The following is a 23,478-nucleotide window of genomic DNA, read 5'->3' as shown; positions in this document are numbered from 1 at the left end:
TCTCACTGAGTAGGAGTCTGGGTAACATTCTCTTTGTTTAGCCTTATTCAGACTGAGATTTCTCCTGGTCAAATTGTCCCATATTACACCAGAAAGAAGAAAGGAGAAATTTTTCATCCTAGCAAAAAAACGGCCGAATGTCATGTCAGGTTGGTGAGATTTATGTCTTAAAATTTCTTTGCAATTTTAATTGACCTACAGACATTTGGAGAGTGCTGTCAAAGTTATCAAGAAGTGTATTAGCTCACAACCAAAAAATTGTGATTTTGAAAGAATCACAGTCAGTTATAAGACTGTTGTCATCTGAAAAGTGATGTCGATTGCCTTAATTGACTTTGTCTTTCGTAAAATTTATGTTTTTTTTTTTTTTTATTAAATCATCGATTTATAATATCAGTTTTTTTAATAATATATTATTATAGTCTTTTGGTCTTTGGACTACGAGTACCAATTTCCATTTTAACATATTAACCTTAACTTTCATGAACATTGCTTTAACCCTGTGCCAGTGCCTTCTGTTGGATGGTAACTTTATACCTTTCAACCACTAACAGTCATTGTAAAGATAATTAATATCATGTCAGAAAAAATGCATCTTCAAGTTCAGATATTATCACGAACAATGAAAAATCCCCAATTAGCAGGGTATATTTTTCTGATGACCGACAACTGTCAAAATATCTTTCAGATGCTGGAATAGAGGCAGATGTTTCGGACTAGATCCAGGGCTGGATTAATCTGAATTTGTTAGTGTCAATACTACATGTCAGTTCAACAACAAGAGGAAATTCGCTCAAACTAGTTAAAAACAGAAGCAGACTTGACATCAGGAAATATTACTTTACCAACAGAATAGTTAAAGTGTGGAATAGCCTACCTGACAGTGTTGTTTCAGCTAAGAACGTAAAAACATTTGAGCGTCGTTTAGACAGATATTGGAAAACCATCCCCTGGCCTGATATATGACTTTAACATGGATTATACATATAGTAATACCGGAAGTAACAAACATGAAATTAGTGATGATGAAAATGAGCCAAATAGAGAGGAGAAAACTGATCTCCTGCGTTTGGAAACACTTAGGTAGGTAGGTAGATTCTATGAAGAATGAGGATATGAAGTAAATTAGAAGTTTTACCTGAGTTGCACTGACAAGCAATTGAAACCAGAATACAGACCACAAAATAGTAAAAAAGAAATTAGATTTCTTCAGAAGCATATTGACATTAATCTGTGGAGATACGCGCAAATTACATTTTATATTAAATAAGTAATATTCATGAGAAAACACATTGACCTTTCTCCCATTCACTCTGGTCCGCCATGTTTGTTATGATTTTGATTACAGTCTCGGTGAAAAATGTTCAATCAAAATATTGAAATATTGATTGGCTAATAAGAATAAAATAAATCAAATTGATCATAAAACAATATTTTTACAAAGAAATTTAGAAGCATCAGTTGCACGTACAATCTTTTGTAGAAGTCAAATTTTTGTCTTCAAATACACCAACGTAGTTTTTCTGCATTGGACGAAAATATTCGCTTCGTGATGTGTAAACAGGAAGAAAATGGGTGTCAGGTCAAGTGCCCCTAGATAAGAAAAAAAATATGTCGTTAATAATTCTGGCAGGAACCCAAACATCTGCGTAAAAGTAAAAGGTGTCTGTCACTTATTTATTTGGAAAGAGTTAAAATGCCCATCTGAACATTGCCTTGGGAATGGACTTCTCTGTGTACATGATGGTTGTCTTGAAAGTTGAAAATTTATAATTTTGCAATTACTAAATTAGATCTGAATCTACGGCTTGCCAATTCTACTACGTGCTACTAATTTCTGGTGCTAGTTTTAGTTTTCCACCAACCTGTTCCTACATTACAATGTTATTCATTTTGTATGATAGAATTGTGTTTATAAATTATATGCTCAAATGCCATGTATGCATACATTGTAGATAAAACCTCATTAGATTATAGAAATAGCCACAGACACATGTGACATGTGGATTATTTTTCTAAGAATAAACTGTAGGGCTATTATTAGCTGCACAAGCAATAATATATAGATCTACTCGACCTTATAATTTCTACATGACCCGTCTGATAGATTTAAGCTTTATTTCTCTCTGACACAATGGGTCTGCGAACCTGAAAACATTTTGATTCAAAAACATGTGAATGTGTAGTTTTTTTTAGTTTTAATTAAGAAAGATAAGTTTTCTAGAAATTTTATATTGTTCAGTATAATGGGGAAGCTGTAAAAAAAAACATATACTCAATGAGAAGACTTTCATTGAAAATATTCAGCCTAGAAATTTTATATATTATTGAAAATCCAGTATAATGGGAAAGCTGTATAAACTCAATGAGAAGACTTTCATTAAAAGAAATTAGGCATACTGGTGAAAACACCAACATGTTTTCTGATTTCAAGTAATAAAATTTAGCAAAATTGTGGCTTGATTTGAAAAAAATCATAGTCATGCTTTTATGAGCTGTTAAAATCTCTAATAATATAAAACACTACTATTACCTTTGCAATTATTTGTTGGTATATCAAACTTTATCAATTATTTTAAGAGAATTGATATCACCTTTGATGTATATTATATGGTAAATATATATGATGTTGTATAATCTGGTGCAAAAACAATGCTCTATTTGTATACAAAAAAAAAAAATCAGGATCATACACATTTTTTGAGTGAGACAAATATTTAGTTGATTTATTGGCCTATAGTTATGCTTCAACTGAATAACTTGATACTGTGTTTTTATTTCAGATAAAAAAGTAATTTGAAATGAGTAAAGATGGTAGTAAAAAATCAAATTTATCAGGCTTTAGTTTTAAAGCACTTGAAGAGGAAGAGGATAAAGATGACTTGACATCATTTACTGGTAAATTTGATAAGTTACTTGATGATAGTCATAGAAATAAATCTGTTGGAGAAATTTTCCCAGGTGTTCAACGATCTTCACCACCAAGGTCATCAGATACTAAAATTCAGAAATTACGAACTTCTTCACTCTCACTGGATGATGAGTTGATGTCACCATCAAAAAAGGGTAAATCGTCAGTGTTTGAATATAAAGAACTTATTTCAGGGTTAAAGGAAAAGATAACAGATACCAAAGTTAAGATAACTGGATCAATAAATAAGAAATTAGAAGAATTATCCAATGATTCTAGTCCATCTTGTGAAAATAGTAGTCGGATAATTCTAGATGCCCCTATTAATCATCCTTTAGATGATTCCATAGTAGAAAAGCTAAATAAGTCTCAAGAAGAAGAATTCCAGAATGAACATTATGAAAGAGTTCAATCTGCTCCTGCTGCATTAGCAGAAACAGTTGGAAAGGAGTATGAGGATGATGGAATTGAGGTTGTTGAAAGTTATTTTGGTGATGAGACGCTGGAAGATATCTCAGGAGATGTTGGTATTTGTCTTCGTGGTACAGCAGCTCATACCAAGTCCAAAAAACTGGGTAAAAAGAATAAACCTAAATCATCAGCCACAGTTTCAATGTCTAAGTTAATATCAACACCAGAAGAAGAGGAAGAGGTACAAAGGGAGTTTTCATCATCAAATATGGAAAAGAAGATTATATCAGATGAAGATAATAATGGTACAAAATCATCTAGTGCTAATAATAAATTATCTAGACAAAATAGTCAAGACATAAGGGTGCCATGGCAGAAAATTATTTCTATAGGCATTGTTTTAGTAGCATTTTTAATTTTACCAATGCCATCATTTGTAAGTGGACTAGTGATTGGAGTTATTTTATCTTTTGGTGGTTGGAGTGCATATTTATGGGTAATACAAGCACCATTACCAAAAGAAACAGTAGAATTGACACCAATACATAAATTACCACCAATGGAAATACCTCGTATGAAAGAACCAACTAAAGAAAGTGGTGTTTATAAGGTATATTGTTTTATTACCTCTCCAAAAACCACATAAGAAACTATTAGAGTAAAAGAATTTTTAACCCTTTATCCTTTGTCAAAATGAAGTATCTTAAAGAGAAATTTTTTTTTTAGGTCGAAAAATTGTTTTGTTCAAATTTGTGAAAACTAAAAACCAAAAATGTGTCCCTCAACGCGTCTGAAAGTTGCAAAAAATCCCAAAAAATTAAACAGATTTAAGTAAAATAAAAAAATCCAAAAAATTAAACAGATTTAAGTAAAATAAAAAAATCCAAAAAATTAAACAGATTTAAGTAAAATAAAAAAATCCAAAAAATTAAACAGATTTAAGTAAAATAAAAAAATCCAAAAAATTAAACAGATTTTAGTATAATAAAAATTTTAATTGTGGAGAAATATGTCATATTGTACATATTCTAAAGTATTTGACTATTAATATTGGGACATTATAAAGTCACCAAAACTAGGTCAAACTGTTCAATTGAAAATTAGTTATAGTATTCTCCATTTTTAATTAACCCTTTTAAAATAAAATAAGTTTGAGTAGATACATAGATATAAATAGCATATTTTAGAAATATTTTCAGGGATATATATTTACAACGTTTTTGATCTTTGAACTTTTTATCTTCTTTGTTTGTTATATGATTCAACGAAGTTGAAGCTTTAATCATGCCTTATAGTTTTATTATTTTTTTTTTTTAGGGTTGGATGAATGAGATATTAGAGTATAATCCTGATGACTATCATCTCAATCAAACACATTCTGTATATGTTGTCTTAGAAGGAACTCATTTACGTTTACAAAGACCTAAAACTAATATGCCTAGACGTGCTCTGTGGGACGAGATATTACCTCCTCCTAAATTTATACACCAACGTCATCTAGAATTAAAAAGTAGCCGTATTTTTCTAATGCCACCAGGCCTTGTCAAAAAAAGAGTTTGGAGTAAAAAATATCCAATTTGTATAGCCTTAGACCAGGAGAAATTACCTGTTGTAAAAACCAAGAGTAATGATAGTAAGAAAAGTACTGATGATGATTCTGATTTTGAAATTATCACAGAAGACAAGTGTTCATCTAATATTTTATATTTATTTGCGAGAACTGGTTGGGAGAAAGAGGTATGGTTTAAGAGGCTTCAAGCTGCCTCGCATGGTAAACCATTACAAAATCATATATTAGATATTTATAAGGCTCTAAGTATAACCTCCAGAATGTCTCGAAATCCTTCCACTTCTAGTTTAAAACATAAAAGACAGAGTTCAAATGATTCTATTTCTTCCATTTCGTCTCAACCTGATCAACCACCTAGTCCTTCACAGACAACTACTTCTAATACAACCAGTGATGACAATCCAGTCAATCTTCAAGCTTTCGCTGAATATATGGGGAGATTAATGCCATCTGAAAAAGAACTAAAGGAGTCAGCCACATCCAAATCTAGCCATTTTAAGCACGATTCAAGTGATATCAGACAAGTCACTGGTTCCCTTGTCTGTGATCCTCAGTTGATTTGGTTGAATTCGTTAGTTGGAAGATGTTTTTGGGATTTGTTACAAGATGAGTGGTGGTCTGAAAAAATAAGAGAGAAATTGCAGAAGAAACTAAGTAAAATTCATGTAAGTTGAGCTTGCCAAAAAAGACGAAAAAAAAGAAATTACACAAACCACACATATTTTATGTTAATTTTTGCTGATGCTACCTTAAAGTTGGATGGTTAAAATCTCATATTTGTGTTTTGAATTGTCTCAGGATGTCAAATATCTTTACTAAACTCTAAACTTCACTTACATACATGTAAACATCATTGTGAAACCTTAATGATTTTTCCTTTTTGTTATGTAGGTGCCATATTTTATAGAAGAATTGAAGGTCACACATACAGAAATGGGATATGAAGTACCTAGTATTAGAAGAGCTGGTAAACCCTATATTGATGAGCAGGGTTTGTGGATAGATCTAGATATTGTCTATAATGGAGGTTTTTACATGACAATGGAAACAAAAATAAACTTGATGAAATTACAGAAGAAATCTGATGAAAAATTACATAAAGATGATTCTGGGTAAATAATATAGCCCTTTGAAAATGAATTGCATAATGTGTAAAGTATTTTGTATGAATTGAAAGGCATTATATAGTCATCTAAATATATTTTAATGTTTTTACACATGAGCTTCACACTGATCCATTGATCCATTTTTTTAAATTTCCAATAATAGTTGTATGTTATTTTACTTCAGTACTTATCATTCACCTGTAACAGATTCTAATGAAGAAGATAGTGCTGAATCATCTACAGATGAAGATGAAGAAAGTCAAGATACAGCTAATGATGGGTAATTTTTTCAATTTTTTTTATATATAAATTGTTACTCTCAATCTTCAAAGAATATAAGGAGTTTAAGAATGATGTATGCACATCTTGTGATATAAAATAACATTCAACAAATATCTGTTAGAGTATCAATTATATTTTTGTTAAAAACAAGAATGTCTTGTTTTCTTTTTCTCCTTATTTCAAGTAGGTTTTCTAAACAATTCTCTTTTCACAGGTCATCAGGGGGAGCTGGTAAAAAAGTACTAAAATATATTGATAAGATAGCTAATTCAAAGTATTTTCAACAAGCTTATGAGTATAAATATATAAAGAAAGCTATGGAAGGAGTGTCTAATACACCTTTAGAATTAACTGTGGAACTCAATAATTTAACAGGTCGTCTAGCCTTAAATATACCACCACCACCAACAGATAGACTATGGTTAGTTTAGTTCAGGTTTAGATTTTTTCCAGTAACATGGATCTCGTATCATAAAAATGTTTTTATTTCTTTAATTTTACAGTAAAAGACTTTTGATATTACTTGTCTAATTGAATATCCAAATATCTGACATTGATTTTAGACTTAAGGACAGCATTTTCCCAAGAAAAGGGAGATTTTCTCAGCATTTTACCATAAATATTGTCTTTCTTTCAGTAAAGGGGCTAAATTCTTAGTAAAGAGCATGTTAACCTAGTTTGGTATATTTTCTTAAAGTTTTTCTGACAGAGATATGTTTTTTGTGTAGGTATGGATTCCGTGGAAATCCAATATTATCATTATCTGCTAAACCAAAAGTAGGAGAAAGACAAGTAAATATATCACACATAACAGAATGGATTGAAAAAAAATTATCTACAGAATTTCAGGTAACAATAATAATATATTTAAGTTATGATCTATTAACAATGACGAATTGGACATTTATAGTATTTTCGTGTGATAAGTATATAATCAAAGTTGTATTTTTGATCAAATGTATGAAAGAGGTAGCAGTGACTTATCCAGGTGCTGTTATTTAAAGGTTGATAAAATTTTGTTGTTTTATATTCAATCAATAATTTGATATTTCAGCGTGTTTTTGTGATGCCCAATATGGATGATTTGGTTATACCTATATTATTACCAGGAATACCAAGTGATGTTATACCAGATATACCACATTCACAGAGTAGTACAGCAGTATAAATTTTACCATATTAATCAATACATAGGAATTATGTTTTGTACCAATTTAAATTCGATGGAATGTTAAAGACACCTTTAAAGGGATTACTAAGAGGTTCTCTAGTATTTGTATTGAGTATTGGGTACACCTATAGCTTCGATTTAACCAATCTAATATCCAGTTTTGACAACAGTCAAATATTGCGTCACTATAGTAATTGATGATAGTCATGTCATAATCTCGTCAATGAAGTCAAGTTGATGACTATGAAACCTATAAGTGTACCCTATTAACATACAAAGTTTAGAAAACCTTTCTTATAATCTCTTTAAATCTGACTCCTTTCTGTAACAATCATTGCTAGAGAATGAATTACTGAATAAATGTATTAATATCTTAAACAAATTGAAAATATAAGAAAGGAATGAGAATAATTTAACCTATTAAATATTATAATTGTTGTGCAGTTTTCTCATTTAGAGAAATAACTGTTGTTCTTTCCTTACATGGAATGCCTCGTTGCCTTAATTATCTAGGCCCAATTATGTCATAATGCTAATTATTGTAATAGTGCTATTTTAGTTGCCAATGATTACCGGTATTCAATGTGATATATTGAGTGATTTGTTGTTTTGTGAGTTGCTTGTATAAATATGTGTGCACAATAACTTATGATAGAAAATTGGACCTGGCCCCTGTTCCACAAAAATTCTTAAGATGAGAATTTGTTTTAGTGTCGAATGTTGCATTGAGAAATGCCATACTTATGACAAAATTAATCATAAGATTTTTTTTGGAACAAGGCCTAATTACCCATCATTGAACAATCTAAAGATCGTCATTTGTTGAACTATTTGTGTTCTTCAATCATATTTGCATGACTAAACTTTTGAAAGTTTCTTGTCAGAGACTTCTGCAGGTTGATATTTCTGTCATAGGACAAGAGTGGATGATAAAATTGAGAAACGTACATAAGAACAAGAACTGTATGATATTTTGATAGTGATAAGAAAAAATAATCATAATGTAATGAATTTATTGATTGTGCTTTTTTCTGCAGTGTAGGCTAAATGCTACCCTGCCTGTTAAGTTTTCTTTCTTTTAAGTTGTCATTATTAAAGTGTGGACAAGAGAATTAAAACAAAAATATTTTGATTTCTGTCGCAAATGATAAAACAAATTGCCATATTTGCAGTATTGTATCTGTTCTTCCTCTATATTTAAAAAGTCTTTGTTTTTATGCTCTTTGAATGGTTTGTATTTACTATATGTTTTAGTGAAGATGTTTTTGAATTGATTGCTATAATTTTAAGCTGTTCTTAATATGAAAGACTGGTATACTTTTTTAGTTTAGAATTAATATTTTGTTGTTGTTAGTGTCTACATAGAATGTAGTGTTAAAAATATCAAAAGAAAGTTATGATTGCATTTAAAGAAAATTCTTATAGTATAATTTGTGTTGCATGTCTGGTAAAATTTAATTTGACTTGCTTAATTAAATAACAAATATGTAACACTATATTTAAACTGAAGTGACTATGATGTTTAGTGTTCTAGAGAGATTCTATTTTGTATTTATTTAGGTTCTAGTTTTGATTATAAGTAATATGTTTTGTTTTCTAATGAATAGTTTAACAGATGTTGTTAAAAATATATTATTCTTGAAATAATCTTATTGATTCTCTCCTGAATGTACTGTGTTGACTAGCCTGATATGAGTCATGAAAGATGCAGATTGACATTATACCCATTTCATGACTTCGTAGAATATAGACTGGCACATTAAAGGGATTGTAAAGAGGTTTTCTAAAAAAAGTTATGCTTATCAGGGACACTGATAGCATCAATTTGCACCATTTCAATTTTCAAACAAACATCTGTGGTTCCTGCAAATCCACCACAAACTAAGTGTTTGATAATGCCACCAATGCTTGAACACATAAGGCTCTTTGTGATGTCATAAAACATCACAAAAAATTCACACTTCTGAATTTGTGCTATTGATGCTATCCGTTTCCCAGAAACACAAAAATTAAGAAAACCTCTTTACAATCCCTTTAAAACATTCTATTCACTAGCACGTCAAGTTGATTTATTTTTATGCCTTGAGATGACTCTTGTAGATCAATGTGTCAGTTGAAGAAGGCAATGTTGCTGGATACACCTTAATTTGGCCATAAGGCTTTTTAACTACAAATAAATGTGCAGTCCCTGTATACCATGCTTATCTACATCTATGAAATATAGTGAGATTTTAGTGATCGGTCTCTTCAAATGGTTCAGAAATTTCTAAATGCCAGAAAGGAAAGTCACAATTTGAATGAATAAAGACTTTATTCAGAATACAATTCAAAGCAAGCTACAAGTACAATATACATATGTCATGTCAAAAAAAAATCTATCACTTTACTGATAAAAGGCTGCCCAATCCTAGAATAAATGGTGCTTTGGCAGATTGTGATGGCTCTATTATCTCATTTTGGTTACAAACAAATGCAGTAAGTACTGAGTGTGGAAAACACAGAGGCATAGTTATATATTTATAATAATAATTAATATATTAATCTATACTGTCTGTAATAGCAGCACTATTAGAACACTTTGTGCCCTGCTTATAATAAAAAACATCACAGAATGCTTTAATCTTGCACTATACTGCATTTTTAGGAAAGATTAAAATATGAAATGGCCATCATGAGGTTTATAGCGCCATTAATCAAAAATTTCACAGCCCAGACAATGGAACAACAAATGATTAAAATTTACGACACAATTTTGTAAATTGACACCGATCACAACAGCATAGAAGAGGTTAGCATCAAGTCCAAATCTGGGCGGGAAAAATACTATTACAGACAATACAGCAGTTAATAAATCGACAGGGTGGGGGCAATCTAACCATTCATTTCATCTATACAACAGTATTAGAATGCTCCTCTTTTTTTTTACTATTTTATTTCTTGGAAGAATTAATTATTGAACAGCACTAGAATGCACTTCTATAACCTGATTCACACATTGGACAACATACACACAAAATGAGAAATTTCATTATCACAGAGGATTGTCCTAATATTCAACAGATTCCAATATTAAACGTGAGAACAAAAACATATTACACCATGATTCATTGTCATATATGACCATAATAAACAAAAAAAGGAAAACAATTTTTGCAATATTTCCTGCAATACAAATATTAATTATTTGGAAATTAGTCATGAATAGACTATACAATTTGTAATATTAATATATAATAATATCTATATATATTTCTATGTGATTTTTTTTTTCTTTTTTCATATTTCTCACTTTTCACTTATGAGGTTTAATTGTATCAAGGCTCAAATACCTTTTCCAAAATGGACATTCTACACAGTAAAACTGGTCGACCCATCTGACAAGACAATTTGACATCTGAAAGACTGAATACTTCATGTGGAAGTATAAAAAAATAAAAATCAGTGCTATACTTCTTAGAAGCATTGAGCACCAAATTTGCATGCACTTTGGGTAGTTGACCAGTCTTTTTCGTGCTAATATCGTCTTTGGAACACATTTATATTAAGCACATCTAATAAACCCATAAAGGTTTTCCAAACTAATATCATTTAATTGCTTGAAGAAATAGAGGCACCTTTGATATATATTTTTCTTTGATTTTATATATTAAATTAAGATCTAACAACACTTCATGCTATAAAGCTACTGTAAATAGCATGTTTCATTAAAACTTACTCCAATCAACTTTGGCACATAACAATAAACAAAACGATAACAAGATTTTAAAGAACCTCAATTTTTTTTTACGTAAAAAATAATTTATAAATACTGATTCAATTTTTTTTTGGAGGTTCTTTGAAATCTAATAAGTATACTTGAAGAAAGAAAAGAAAACAAGCCATTTTGTCTCTATTTCTTGTAGCAATCAAAAGATATAAGTTAGTAATACATAATAAGAGATCATAAGTTATGGAGTTACCTATGCTGATTACATAGATTGTCCTCCTAGAATATTGAGAGGGTTGGAGTTGTGATCATCTGCTGTTGCACCCCATAAACCTGAACTCCACATATTACCACTACCAGATGTAGGTAAGTAAGGGGTTGGGGTTGTGGACCAGGTTGAACTAGAATTACCACCAACATTAAGTTGTTGCTGCTGTGGCTGTTGATGGTGATTTTGTGACCACTGACTAGTAGTTGATAAATTCATTGAAATTGTTGAATTGCTAGCAAGTCGTTCAACATCTTCTTCACTAATAAAATCAGCATATAATGTTGAATTGTTGATAGGTAGAGAATTCAAAGCTCTTTGAGCCTTCATAGCATCTTCTTTAGTTGAGTAGGAAACAATTACACATCCTATTTGTGGTATTGGTTGAAAACCAGTTAATGAACCATGTTGTAGGCACAATGTTCTTAGTAAATTTCCATCAGTCTGAAACAGAGAGAGACTGCCATTACTTGAAAACTAAGTTTACGGTTATTCAGATCTCAATATGTTTCTCTTAGGACTTTCTGTCATGGATTACATGCAATATCATTATTCTCATAGGCATGTCAAGGTACGATTGCCTATAAAGTTTGAAACTAATGTCTATAGACACAATGCAGAACATCTTTGGACATTGTATGTCCACATTATTGTCCTGTAAAAAAATGTTTCAGGGCACATTGACTTGAATCATTTAAATTTATTGATGTTTCCAATTTCCAGGGAGATAATGAAGCAAATAGCAGTAATAACCAATATAGACAATAACTTACTTGTTGGGATATATTCTTGATAATTATTCTGTGCGCTTTCTTATCCCAATTACCAACTGAAATTTAATAACATAACATATACTTCTTTAGTATTGGATCATTACTAATAACTATACAATACTTTACACAGTAATTATAGTATGATGATAAAACCAAAACAATGCAACTTTGAAGCAAAAACCTACATGTCAACATATTTGATCTGAATTTCAATAGAATAGATAAGATCTGAAAAGTTTCAGTGGTCAATAACCTACCTGGTGTAAAGGCTGAGTTATCTGTGCGACCAGCCCATGAGTTTTGACGTTGCCAGTTGTTGGTTTTATTGCCTTGTAAAGATAAGCCAGGAGGTTGTCTACCACTGGTACCATGTATTCCACTATTCCAATCAGTTCCACCTACTTCTCCAATTGACCAGTTCTTGGAATTGGTGCTCTTACTCCAATCTGATGAAGTCATATTCTTTTGAGCAGATAAGTTGTCTAAAGCATCATCTTTAACAACATTAACACTGAATGAGCGTTGAAAACTTCCTGGAGTAATATGTGGATCATCTTCAACATTCTTGTTACTGAAACCTTGCCATGGTTTGCCTGGAATAAATTCTGGAATAACGTCAGTTAAAGTAGCTAAATTAAGAGATTCTTTGTTATCCATGCTAGGTTTTGAATCCGCTTGAATTGTGGTTCCCTCTGAGGTGGATGGCCAATTCTGCGAGGTGGATGAAGCATGTGTTGACCAAGTCGTATCACCTGATATATTTAAACCACTGAGCTCATCAAATCGACCCAGGTTAGGAGATGATTGAGATTGATGCATTGGTTTACTACCAACAGCTTTATTGAGGTTATCAGCATCATTGTCACCATTTCCAGTCTTCCATTGGTTTAATCTAGATTGAGGTTGTGGAGGAGTCATTGTTGAATTATTTATGGATAAACTGTTCAACTCAGTTTGTATCATGGACACTACATCTTGGTTTTGTGGCTGTGAAGGTTTAATTTGGGCTTCAGCCTGTGAGATCTGTTTTTGAATGTTCAGTATTTGTTGTTTGATCTTTGCTATCATAGGTGTATTAAGTTGTTGATTTGGTTGCATCCCTTTGTTTTTCTGCACCATAACTTGTTGTTTGATAAGTTGTTGTAGGAAGTTTTGACATTCTAGTAGTTGTTGTAAGAGTTGAAGTATATTACGGGGTAATGGTTGGGCGACTAGTAATTGAGGACTTATTAGGCCTGACTGTACTGCCATATTCAATTGTTTTAACAACTGTTGTCTGAACATCTGAAAGTGTGTGGAATTAAGATCAGGTGCTTGACTACGTGTCATAGGGCCCTGGGTGGGACTTAAAGACGGTGCTTGTTGAAGCTGTGGTAACTTCTGTTGTGGCATGAATTTTGGTTGTAATGCAGGATTAATACTGGAGTTCATTGGATTTGGACTAGACGTTGGCAATGTATTACCAAGTTTGGACTGATCATACATGGACATAAATGGCTGATTTGGTACTTGAGCATTTTGAAAAGGAGTATTTTGCACGGGAAAGTTAGGCACATGTGGATTGCTCTCCAAATGATTCTCTGATATGTTGTTGAGCCCACTATCAGGTAATATTCCAGGTTTGGTTTTGGCGTGAAACACATCCATATCATTATCTTTCTTAGCAGTATTTGCTAGTTCAGCTGAAATAAACAAAAATATATTTCAATGAGAGCATATCAGTTGTCATTGATATATGGGAGAATGTAAGTTTACCAATTGATGTAAATTAACATACTAATAAGGCTTTTGATATCTTATCGTACTTAAAGGGTAGAAAAACTACCATAGAAACTAAACTGTACTAAATCAACATTATTAGATTGTAGTAAATGATGATTAAAACTGAAGACAGATCATACCTAGCGCTCCTTCATAGTTCATATTATTGCTAATCAGAGCATTTTGGGCATCTTCTTTCTGAAATAATAAGATATAATCTTTGATTAAAACAAAAGTAGAGGTATTTATTGTACCTTATAGAGTTGAGTTCTTTTCATAAACCTCTGTAACTAGATGTTTAAGAAGTTTTCAGTTGTCTAATACCTGCAAAATTCTAGCATATAGTTCCATGTTAAACAAAATGAATTGAATGGAGTTTATTTGCTACTAAATACTATGATTAAAAAATGTTTAGAAACTTACTTTAAAGCCCATTGATACAAGTTGTTCTAATAATCGAACTCGCATTTGATTGTTTGGATGAAATCCAACTGATGGGGGAAATTTATTGGCAGGCATCTGAAATTATATAATCGTTAATATTTATAGAGAATTATCATAATAATATATCAAATAGAATTTAAGTCAAATTTACACAGGTAAATACATTTCATAACTAAATGAATTTTAACAAAGTTAACAAACAAAAAAAATACCCATTCCTAAAAACTGATATCTCTTACAACTTCATTCAATTCGATTGATTATGAAAAACTTAACCTGAAAACTTGCAGTTTAAGTTCAATTACTCATTGTACTAACTAAAAGACAAGCCCCTGTATATAACAATTGGTACTATAACATTTATAACTCTCTAAATCTAATAATTAGTAAAATGCATTCAAATCAATTAGGTGTTTCTACAACTATATTCAGACATTAATATAAGCCAACAAAGCATTTAATTTGTGTACAGTGCAATTGAAATAAAATAAAGTATATAATAATTCAGTTGGTTACATGTAAACATTACAACAATGGAAATTGACCAACAAAGTGAATGGGTAAAACATTGAAATCAAGTGCCAGCATCATTTTGAACGCTGATAATACCTTCACCGCTTGTTTGTTTTTCCAGCCTGATGCACTACTCCATGTACTATTTTCATTTGGAACATCATTCCAATAGCCTACATCTACACACCCCCAGCCACCTCTATCATCAGTCCAGTCTGGCTGTAAACATAGGTCGGGTCACTCTCAATCACACATACAAATAATGTAATAATAACGTAACATTCTAATTCTACAGACACACAGTGCTTATCTTATTATATTACATGTTACTATTAGGTAAAGTTAGTTATTATGACTAGAAGTTTCCATCATTCATTTAGACATTTCATCAAGAGGACAGACAATTCAACAATTAGGTTTCTGAGAAAGTTAAAGAAAAAAATTTTCTTTCATGATAAAATACAATGTGAAGTCACTTTCATGACCAAGAATTGTATTATCAATATAAAGAAATAAAGAAGTAAGTATTGATTGAATATTAGATTTGGCATGCAAAAGTAGCTTAATCCTGAATAAAGAAGTAAACAACAAAGTTCAAGTAAAATAAAAATTACTTTCTTATAAAAAATGGTTGAATATAGTAAGAGTTCTAATTCAATATTTGCCTTCAATTTAGTCTTTATAATAGGGTATCACCTAGAAATAACAGTACAGAAACAATCTCTAGTTTTGCTTGAAAAACTATTATGGTCTCGGACCAAAGTTGATTTTTATTTTTAGGTTAGAGAAGTACTGTGAGTCTGTAGAAAAGAAATAAAGAAACATATCTAACGAAAGTAACATTAATAGAAAAGGGAAAACTCAAATTTTTTAAAAGACAACCCAAGAAATTTCACAAGACAATAATGTGAGAAAGCAGCAACCAAACCAGGAGCATTGCATTACACATAACCCATAACACAAGCATGAAAAACACAGAGTGCAAACAAACCTTTCTGTTAGCAGAATTCCAACTGTCTCCTTCATCCCAACTACTTTTACTTTTAGCACCAACAGTTGGATTCCATTGACTACCAGTATCACCCCATCCACTAGCTCTTGCCTATAAAATAATAAAAGAACAGACTAAGACAATTGAAGTCACACACTAATCATCATTAAGACATCAGTAAGCATTTCAATATCTATATATTTTGCATAATTCAGTAAAAAATTTGACGAAATCAGATTTGTGAATAATTGAAAAATCAGAAGCAAGATTAATTACCAGTGATTTGTTTACCTGGTGTTGAGCATTACCAGCCCAAATACTGGTACCATCATCAACTCTGTCACTATTAGAGGGATTACCCCATCCACCAGGTCGGCTGCCCGGTGCATTCACTTGATTGACACCCTTATTCCAGTCTTCTTTCTGTATAATACCAGGTGTAATAGGTGTAGAAGGAGTACTTGGTGTACTACTCCATGACTTAGGTTTCACCATTTCACCTCCAGCCCAATGAGCTGTGCCATCTTGCTGTCTAGTATCTTCCCAAGAGGAGGTATCTTTCCACGAACCAGTCTCTGTCTTGCCTCCCCATACATTTGGATTTGTAGTGTCTGGAACATTCCAATTCCCAATTGATCCTTCAGAACCACCTCCTCCGCTCATCGGATTATTTTCTGATCCCCCACCACCAGGACCACTCCATTGATTTGATTCTTTGTCTTTGTTCCACTGGGGACCACTTGTTGCCCCATTCCAACCTCCAGGAACTCTATTCTGATTATCTCTTGAAGATTCCCATATCGCTGTTCCATTATTATTATCCCATACATTAGCTGCCCCACCATCATCTACTCTAGGTGTCTGAGAAGATTTAGCAACTTCTAAATCCCAGGACGAATTCTGGCACACAGGTTTTCTTCCCCAGCCATCATGACAATCTATGACACGTGCCATTTCCAATGTTTGCTGAGAAACTGGTTGCTCTGGGATAATTTTATCATTACCTGAATTACTAGTTGGTGGAAGGCCTTTACATGCAGCTTGAGCCCATGACAGCTGCTCTGGATTATTGCCTGTTCCCTGACTTTTTGCAGCACCACTTGGGTTTTCACCCCACTGTGACTTTGTATTACCATTCTCCCATTGAGATCCTGATACTGGTGGTTTATTGTTGCTAGGATTTTGATCCCAACCAGAGGCACCAAAACCGCTAGATTTACCCCAAACACTTGATCCTGAATCAGTATTGGGTTCATTATTGCCACGACTGTCCTTTCCAGCACTTGCCCCATTATTCATTACAGCATTAGAAGTACTCCAACCAGAATCATTTGACTTAGAAAAGTTGGAGAGTTCTCCAAATGAGCTACTTGGCCATGGATTTGAAGTACTTCTGCTTGAGCCTACTGCAGGTCCACTTTGTTGAGCACCACTTATGCTAGGCAACATACCATGCACACTGTTGCCGTTTGAGGTTGGTAATTGCATGGAATTCTGTGGTCGATGTACACCCTGCCCTTGGGTGGTGGATGCCCATCCTAATGATAACGATGGGTTTAAGTTTTTACTAATTGATATATTATCACTACCAGCAGAACTGGTACCAGTTTGCATATTATGTCCTTGGTTGTTCACAGAAAGACTTGGATGCGGATTAGATGAGGTCCAACCTAAGGAATTTTGGTTGGATGCGGAGGGACTAGGGGAGTTTCCTGACCCCCAAGGATTTGATTCAATACCACTGAATGTGGATGGTGCGCCCCATGGACTGGAAGCACTTTGACTCTGCATGGCACTAGACACGTTTGAAAGGTTAATATTTTGCCCTTGATTAGTTGAGCTGGTTATCACAGTGGATTGATTAGCTGAAGAAATATCATCACACGAGTCTGAGACAGTTTCACCTGGCCTAATTGATGGCCAAGCTTCTTTATCAGTAGAATCAACAATAACACTGTTAGTAGTTTGACTCCAATTCTGATCAGAACGTTGTGGGTTGTGCCAAGTGCCTATATCCTGGCCGTTTTCAGATGGACCTACAACAGATAATTCGATTTGTTTAGAAGAGGTCATTCAGTAGTCTTAATGATCTTTCTGAATGCACAATCTTTGAAACAATCTGTAGATACCAGTGAAAAAGGAAATGAACAATTGCCCTGTTAAAAGTTTGTTAGTCATGTTTTCAATTGACAATGACTTTCATTTCTGGGATATTTTTTTTCAGAGATAATTAAGGTACATATGTGACACTAGCCAAATAAAGTATGCAAAGAAATAAAAGTTACACACCTGTGTCTGTCCAGCCACTACCCGTAACCTTTGGTCCCTGACTCCACCCACCATCTTCTCCCCAACTGTTATGATTATCACCTCCACCTGCTGCCCAATGACTATCTACTGTTGATCCAGCTACAAACAGAAATTTTTCAGCTACAGAAAAAGCAATTACAATGAGCAAAGACAAGTTTTAAGGAGCATATAGACAAGCAGGATAACTGATAAAGTTGAAAATGGTAGAAGTTGATTTGTTTCTTCTATTTTCTACTGTTCACTAATCCTGCAAACAAAGTACCTTATATATTTGCATTGTTAAAAGTTCCAATCTAAACACTAACAAATTTACAACCATTTCGATTTCTAGTGAACATTACCATAACTCGGTAAGGGAAGTTTGCTTTTAACTGATATGTTTATTGTTTAGAAAAAACGAAATGGATCGAGTTTTACGTCCTACTTTTCTGCACCTTGTGTCTAATGAAGACGGGCAACGCCATGCAGGGTGCCATGAGGGAATTTGAGGACAGCGGCATTAGCCTGCTCTTTTTCGATTTCCAACTGTCAAGAGATCTTAAACATGCACAGCCTGTAGCACACGGGGCCTCGATTGAACGACTAGACGCTTTTTCCATGTCAGCCCCTCTTACGTGCATCACTGACAGGGGGAATCTGGGTTGAAAAATTTGAAGATATTAACGACCTATGCCATGATTGAACCCTTGACCTTCAGGTTAGAGAGCAAGTGTCTTACTCACTGAGCCACCGTGGCTCCCTTTATTATCTGGAAGTATGTAGACTCTTTGCAAGTTAAAATTCTCAACTCTCATGTTTCATTGTAATTGCATGACACAAGAACATGAACAAAAACAATAAGAGAAGCAAGCACATCAAATACAACTATGATCCTAGATACTGCCTGTTAATGGAAGAGAGAAAATAAGAATGTCATGCCCCTAATTTAGCAAAACTATCAAACTTACCCTGTTGCATTATCTACACTTTAAAATTTAAAAATACTCTCGTTCAATAGAAATTTCGTTGCTTTAGCAAGTAGCCAATTACTCTACTTGCAATTGATCACTAGATTTGTTCAATTCTGAAAAAAAAAAATTTTACTCATAACACAGTAAGAAAAGCTTATTGATCGTAAGATAAAACATTTTGTCATGAGGGTGGAATTAAATATTGAGAAATACAAAACTTCATAAACATTTGATAACTTTAAGATAATTGTAAAAGTACAAAAGTGAGATCAAGATTTGTTTATGCTATTGTTATGACATATATTCCCAAAATCAACAAAATGAGAACACATTTTACACACCTTTAAAAGGACTCAGTGTTTAAAATAAAGGGCTTGGACTTAACATTATTCATTAGAAGTAATGACAAAATATAATTATTAAAATCATTAAAAGAAATCTGAAGATAATAGGGTCTAGGTCCCTACTTACCAGCTTTAATAATGCTTTACCTCCCTTGATTTGGAAGGAATAAATGACTCCCATTTCCTGAGAGCTCAGGCACTTTAAAATTATGATCAGCCGTAAATTGAATTGCCTTTCTTTGGAATGCAATCTGAAACATAAAAAATTCAGTCAATATAAAATAGACTGACCAATGACCATAAAATTGGTAATAAATGTAAAAAATTTTAAGCGAAAGTCAAAGAAATTGTATGCCTTAAATTAAAACATAATCTCATCTTTTCACAAATTTTTAAAAAAGAATTCAGATATAAATAATAAAATTCAAAATACATACCTTACAAACACACAACCAATAATTAAGATATATATTATATTTGCATTAATCAAACATCTATAGATACTACCTGAAAAACACAATTACTTTACTATTTAAATTTTGAGTAATAATCTATATAACCAGCAATTAAAATACTATTAAAACTTTTCAGAAAGCTATCTGGCATTATAAACAAAATGTAATGGAGAGGCTTTGCAAAATTGTTCACTGTCAGATAAAAGATAACACAGTTCAGGATCTGTTATATTTTGGTGTTAAATGAAAAGCAGAACTTTTAAATTTCAAGTCTTCTCTGAATAGTGATAGATATAAGTGACCAATACTTACTCTAATCACTAGGAAATACTTGAAAGAATGTGGCATGGACCCTTGAGATCTGTTAACATAAATTGTATAGATCAATTATGAATTTTCTCACATGACACCAATTAGACAGGTCCAGAATTTCATAACTGCGCCATCCATTGAAACAAGGTATATAAAACAACATCCATAAGACAGAATCACTGTGAAACTATGTTCCTTTGTTTGATTTGAAACAATTACAGTTTAAGTCGAATAAAATATGGTTTGAGAACTTACCTCATGAATGACTTGATTTAATCTGGAAACATAAAAGAAAACAATTATTCACCGGAGAATCACTTTTTCAAAACTAAATCTATTTCCTCAACAATGATCATTAAAAGGTGCGATACCGGTACTGTAAATTAATAATAAGACACTCATACATATTTGGAAAGTATAGCTCCAATGTGATCCACTAAACAAATCAATATTTAACTCAATTCATTAGAGAGCGTATCATGTCACAAAACATTCATATAACAGAGACACTTACTTGAGATTTGATATGAAAGGCAGTGATTCAACTAAGATTTGGCAATGGAAATTAAAACCTGAAATTAAAATGAATATGTACGAATGTACAACTAGCATTCACAGGGCAATTTGAATATATCTTGACTAAAAAATATGGCACAAGGAAAACATAAACATTCTTTATCCACATTATAGAAGAACATAAATTTGAAAAAGCGAACTTAATACTAGAGGATTCCATACACATTTCTTACTTTTCCATCAAATTGGATCTCAATATTTTTTTGACGTTTGCCTGTGAAAAAGCTCAACATATATTGTGAAATATTTAGGTCTGATTATCATGGTTAAAACCTCAAGGGTTTGGGTTTTCAGCACTATAAATAACTAAATTGGATTATCGAAAAATCGATTATTACTGTTATGTCATGTACCAATAACGATAATCGATAGTTCATTTCAAAATCGATCGATTATCATAATAATAAGATAACCTCTGCTAATTCTGTTAAGTGCTCCCTGGGACCATAATAAAAACATTTTTTAGGCAGTCACATACTGCAGAATAAACTCTACTAAGACTAAACTTAAGTCTTTATTCTTGTATGTTCTTCCATTTCATGGATTGTATATGATCATAACAATCATCAATAAGAATTTTCTCATACCCAAATAAATTAGTACAAACATTTGTTATATTATATATGTATATATAATTAATTGAATACAGGTATCATTACTTTCACTTTATTTTTCACTTTAGTTGTCTCCCTATTTTATTTAGTCAATATCAATATTATATTTAACGATTATCACTCAGAAATGCCTAACGATATATTGCCGCTAATCGATGTTAAGTTTGAAGTCTAAATCTGGCATTTTCATATTTGGCAAATGTAAAAAATGTGTATAGGATTCTCAAATCCAGAAAACTGTAACCTCCATCATGTTCACAAGCATACATTTAAAATTATTTGTTTTATCAAAAGTAATACTGGTAGCTGAAAAAAATATTTAGAAATAGCTTTAGTTTGGCAGACTAGGTAACATGCTCACAGCAGCTGTCTAGTGTTCAAACAGTCATTGATTTTTACATCCTTTAGTTACGGTATGGGTACCCAATTAATCCCATTTAATTACCCAAGATTTAAAAACCAACTAAACTGCAAATGAGTACTGAAGAAGATTTGACCTAGTTTGGACCAGTTCCCCATGAATGTCGTTAAAAGTGAAAACTTTTTGCTGTACTACCACACAGCATTTGATGATAGATTACACAGTGCTTTTGTATAACCCAAAAACCGATAGTACGATAATTGGCAAAATGGAAATTGACCAGTGTATCATCAATAATGCATGCATACCAAGTTTCACAAAGATTGGATCAAGCCTCTATGACGTGACTACAAGAAATGTGGAATGACCAAAAGGTAGCCATGCATTTAATTGATGCTAAATAAACTGTTCATCTAAGAAAAAAAAGAAAAGTGAAAGTCTTATGCATTAGATTACCAGGTTTCTTTGACAATAAGAATTTGACAACATTGTGTCCCCTTTAAGGTGCATGTAAAATATTTCTCACCTTATATTAAGGGTAATGTTGATTATACTGCAAGGCAAGATGAAAGATCTTTGGATTATTAGCTACAAAATACAAATAATCTTGATAAGATTTATATCTATATCAATATCTAAGGGTCTCAATATGAATATTTATGCAATGACAATTAACAGTCAGCTAATTATATCATCTGACCCCCAGGCAACTGAAGTAAACACATCATTCTTCAAAATGAAGAATCTTATAAGCAAAATTTAATGGAATGGAATTGTGGTAGAGAATGTGTTCTTTTTCAATTTTAATGGAATCACAGGTGCTAATGTATGGATTGATTCAGATCTATATTCGGCTTAAGTAAGCTTAGCCCAATAAACAAATATAAATATAGGTTTAAATCATATCTTTGTCTATCTATATATAATTGTAGATAAATTCAATAGGATAGGCCTATTATTATGTTAGACACAAATTTCCAGAGAAATTGTTTTCTTTCATGTTATATTTTTGATAAATTCAAGACAACATCATGCTAATGTTTTGACTGATTCACATCGAGATTGCTGCCAGAGTCATAGGAGATGAGTTCAAATTTTACCTATCTATTCAATTAAATAATGATTAGATCTGGCCAATTTATAGTAGATCTAAGCATAAATAACTATCAGCAACAGGGTGATATCCTATAAACATGCAACTTACTTTCATCATATATTTTATGACGTATCAGATCTAATAAGACCATATCTACACAGATATTTTACGATCTATCAATTCACACCAGCATTCCAGGGACATGCAAATCTATTTCTAAGCCTAACATAGGCCTACTTGTATGTAATAGCCCACTACATATGAATAGCTTATATGACTAATGTTTAAGCCTCATTTAGCTTTATTATTACATTTTCCAAGAAATATTACCTCCGAACGCTTATAAAGGTAGAGTAGGACCAATTAAACAAATGCTAGAAAAGGGCACTCATTGCAAATTGCAACAACCAGCTACCGTCTACCCAAGGTCTTACATTTTTTGCCTCCATCTTGAATATTCAATTAACTCAGTGTAGAGAGTAGAGAAGATGGCCGACATAAAATGGCGACTATTGTATTACAGCAAAGCGTCACTTTCATACACTACAACAAT

General features: G+C 32.3%; 2 protein-coding genes across 2 annotated transcripts; one reads left to right on the top strand and one right to left on the bottom strand.

The window, feature by feature from the left end:
* Positions 1 to 4,639: 4,639 nt before the first annotated feature.
* On the top strand, positions 4,640 to 7,448 carry LOTGIDRAFT_211163 (hypothetical protein; the record flags this gene model as incomplete). The annotated part of the gene is made up of 6 exons (XM_009067083.1): positions 4,640 to 5,557; positions 5,784 to 6,004; positions 6,183 to 6,278; positions 6,468 to 6,701; positions 7,009 to 7,129; positions 7,335 to 7,448. The coding sequence occupies exons 1-6, from the start codon at positions 4,646 to 4,648 to the stop codon at positions 7,446 to 7,448; spliced, it is 1,698 nt and encodes a 565-aa protein (XP_009065331.1). The 5' UTR covers positions 4,640 to 4,645.
* Positions 7,449 to 11,419: 3,971 nt separating this feature from the next.
* Positions 11,420 to 23,076, bottom strand: LOTGIDRAFT_155537 (hypothetical protein; the record flags this gene model as incomplete). Its single annotated transcript, XM_009067082.1, has 15 exons — positions 11,420 to 11,869; positions 12,199 to 12,254; positions 12,456 to 13,880; positions 14,100 to 14,157; positions 14,383 to 14,478; positions 15,013 to 15,135; positions 15,908 to 16,018; positions 16,199 to 17,943; positions 18,197 to 18,316; positions 19,165 to 19,177; positions 19,639 to 19,762; positions 19,949 to 20,018; positions 20,650 to 20,654; positions 20,793 to 20,850; positions 23,034 to 23,076. 15 exons carry the CDS (start codon positions 23,074 to 23,076, stop codon positions 11,420 to 11,422), a joined length of 4,497 nt encoding a protein of 1,498 aa, XP_009065330.1.
* Between the last annotated feature and the right edge of the window lie 402 nt (positions 23,077 to 23,478).

This window comes from Lottia gigantea (genome assembly GCF_000327385.1).
Source record: "Lottia gigantea unplaced genomic scaffold LOTGIsca_8, whole genome shotgun sequence".
Classification (NCBI taxonomy): domain Eukaryota; kingdom Metazoa; phylum Mollusca; class Gastropoda; family Lottiidae; genus Lottia; species Lottia gigantea.
This window is presented reverse-complemented; position numbering and strand designations above follow the sequence as displayed.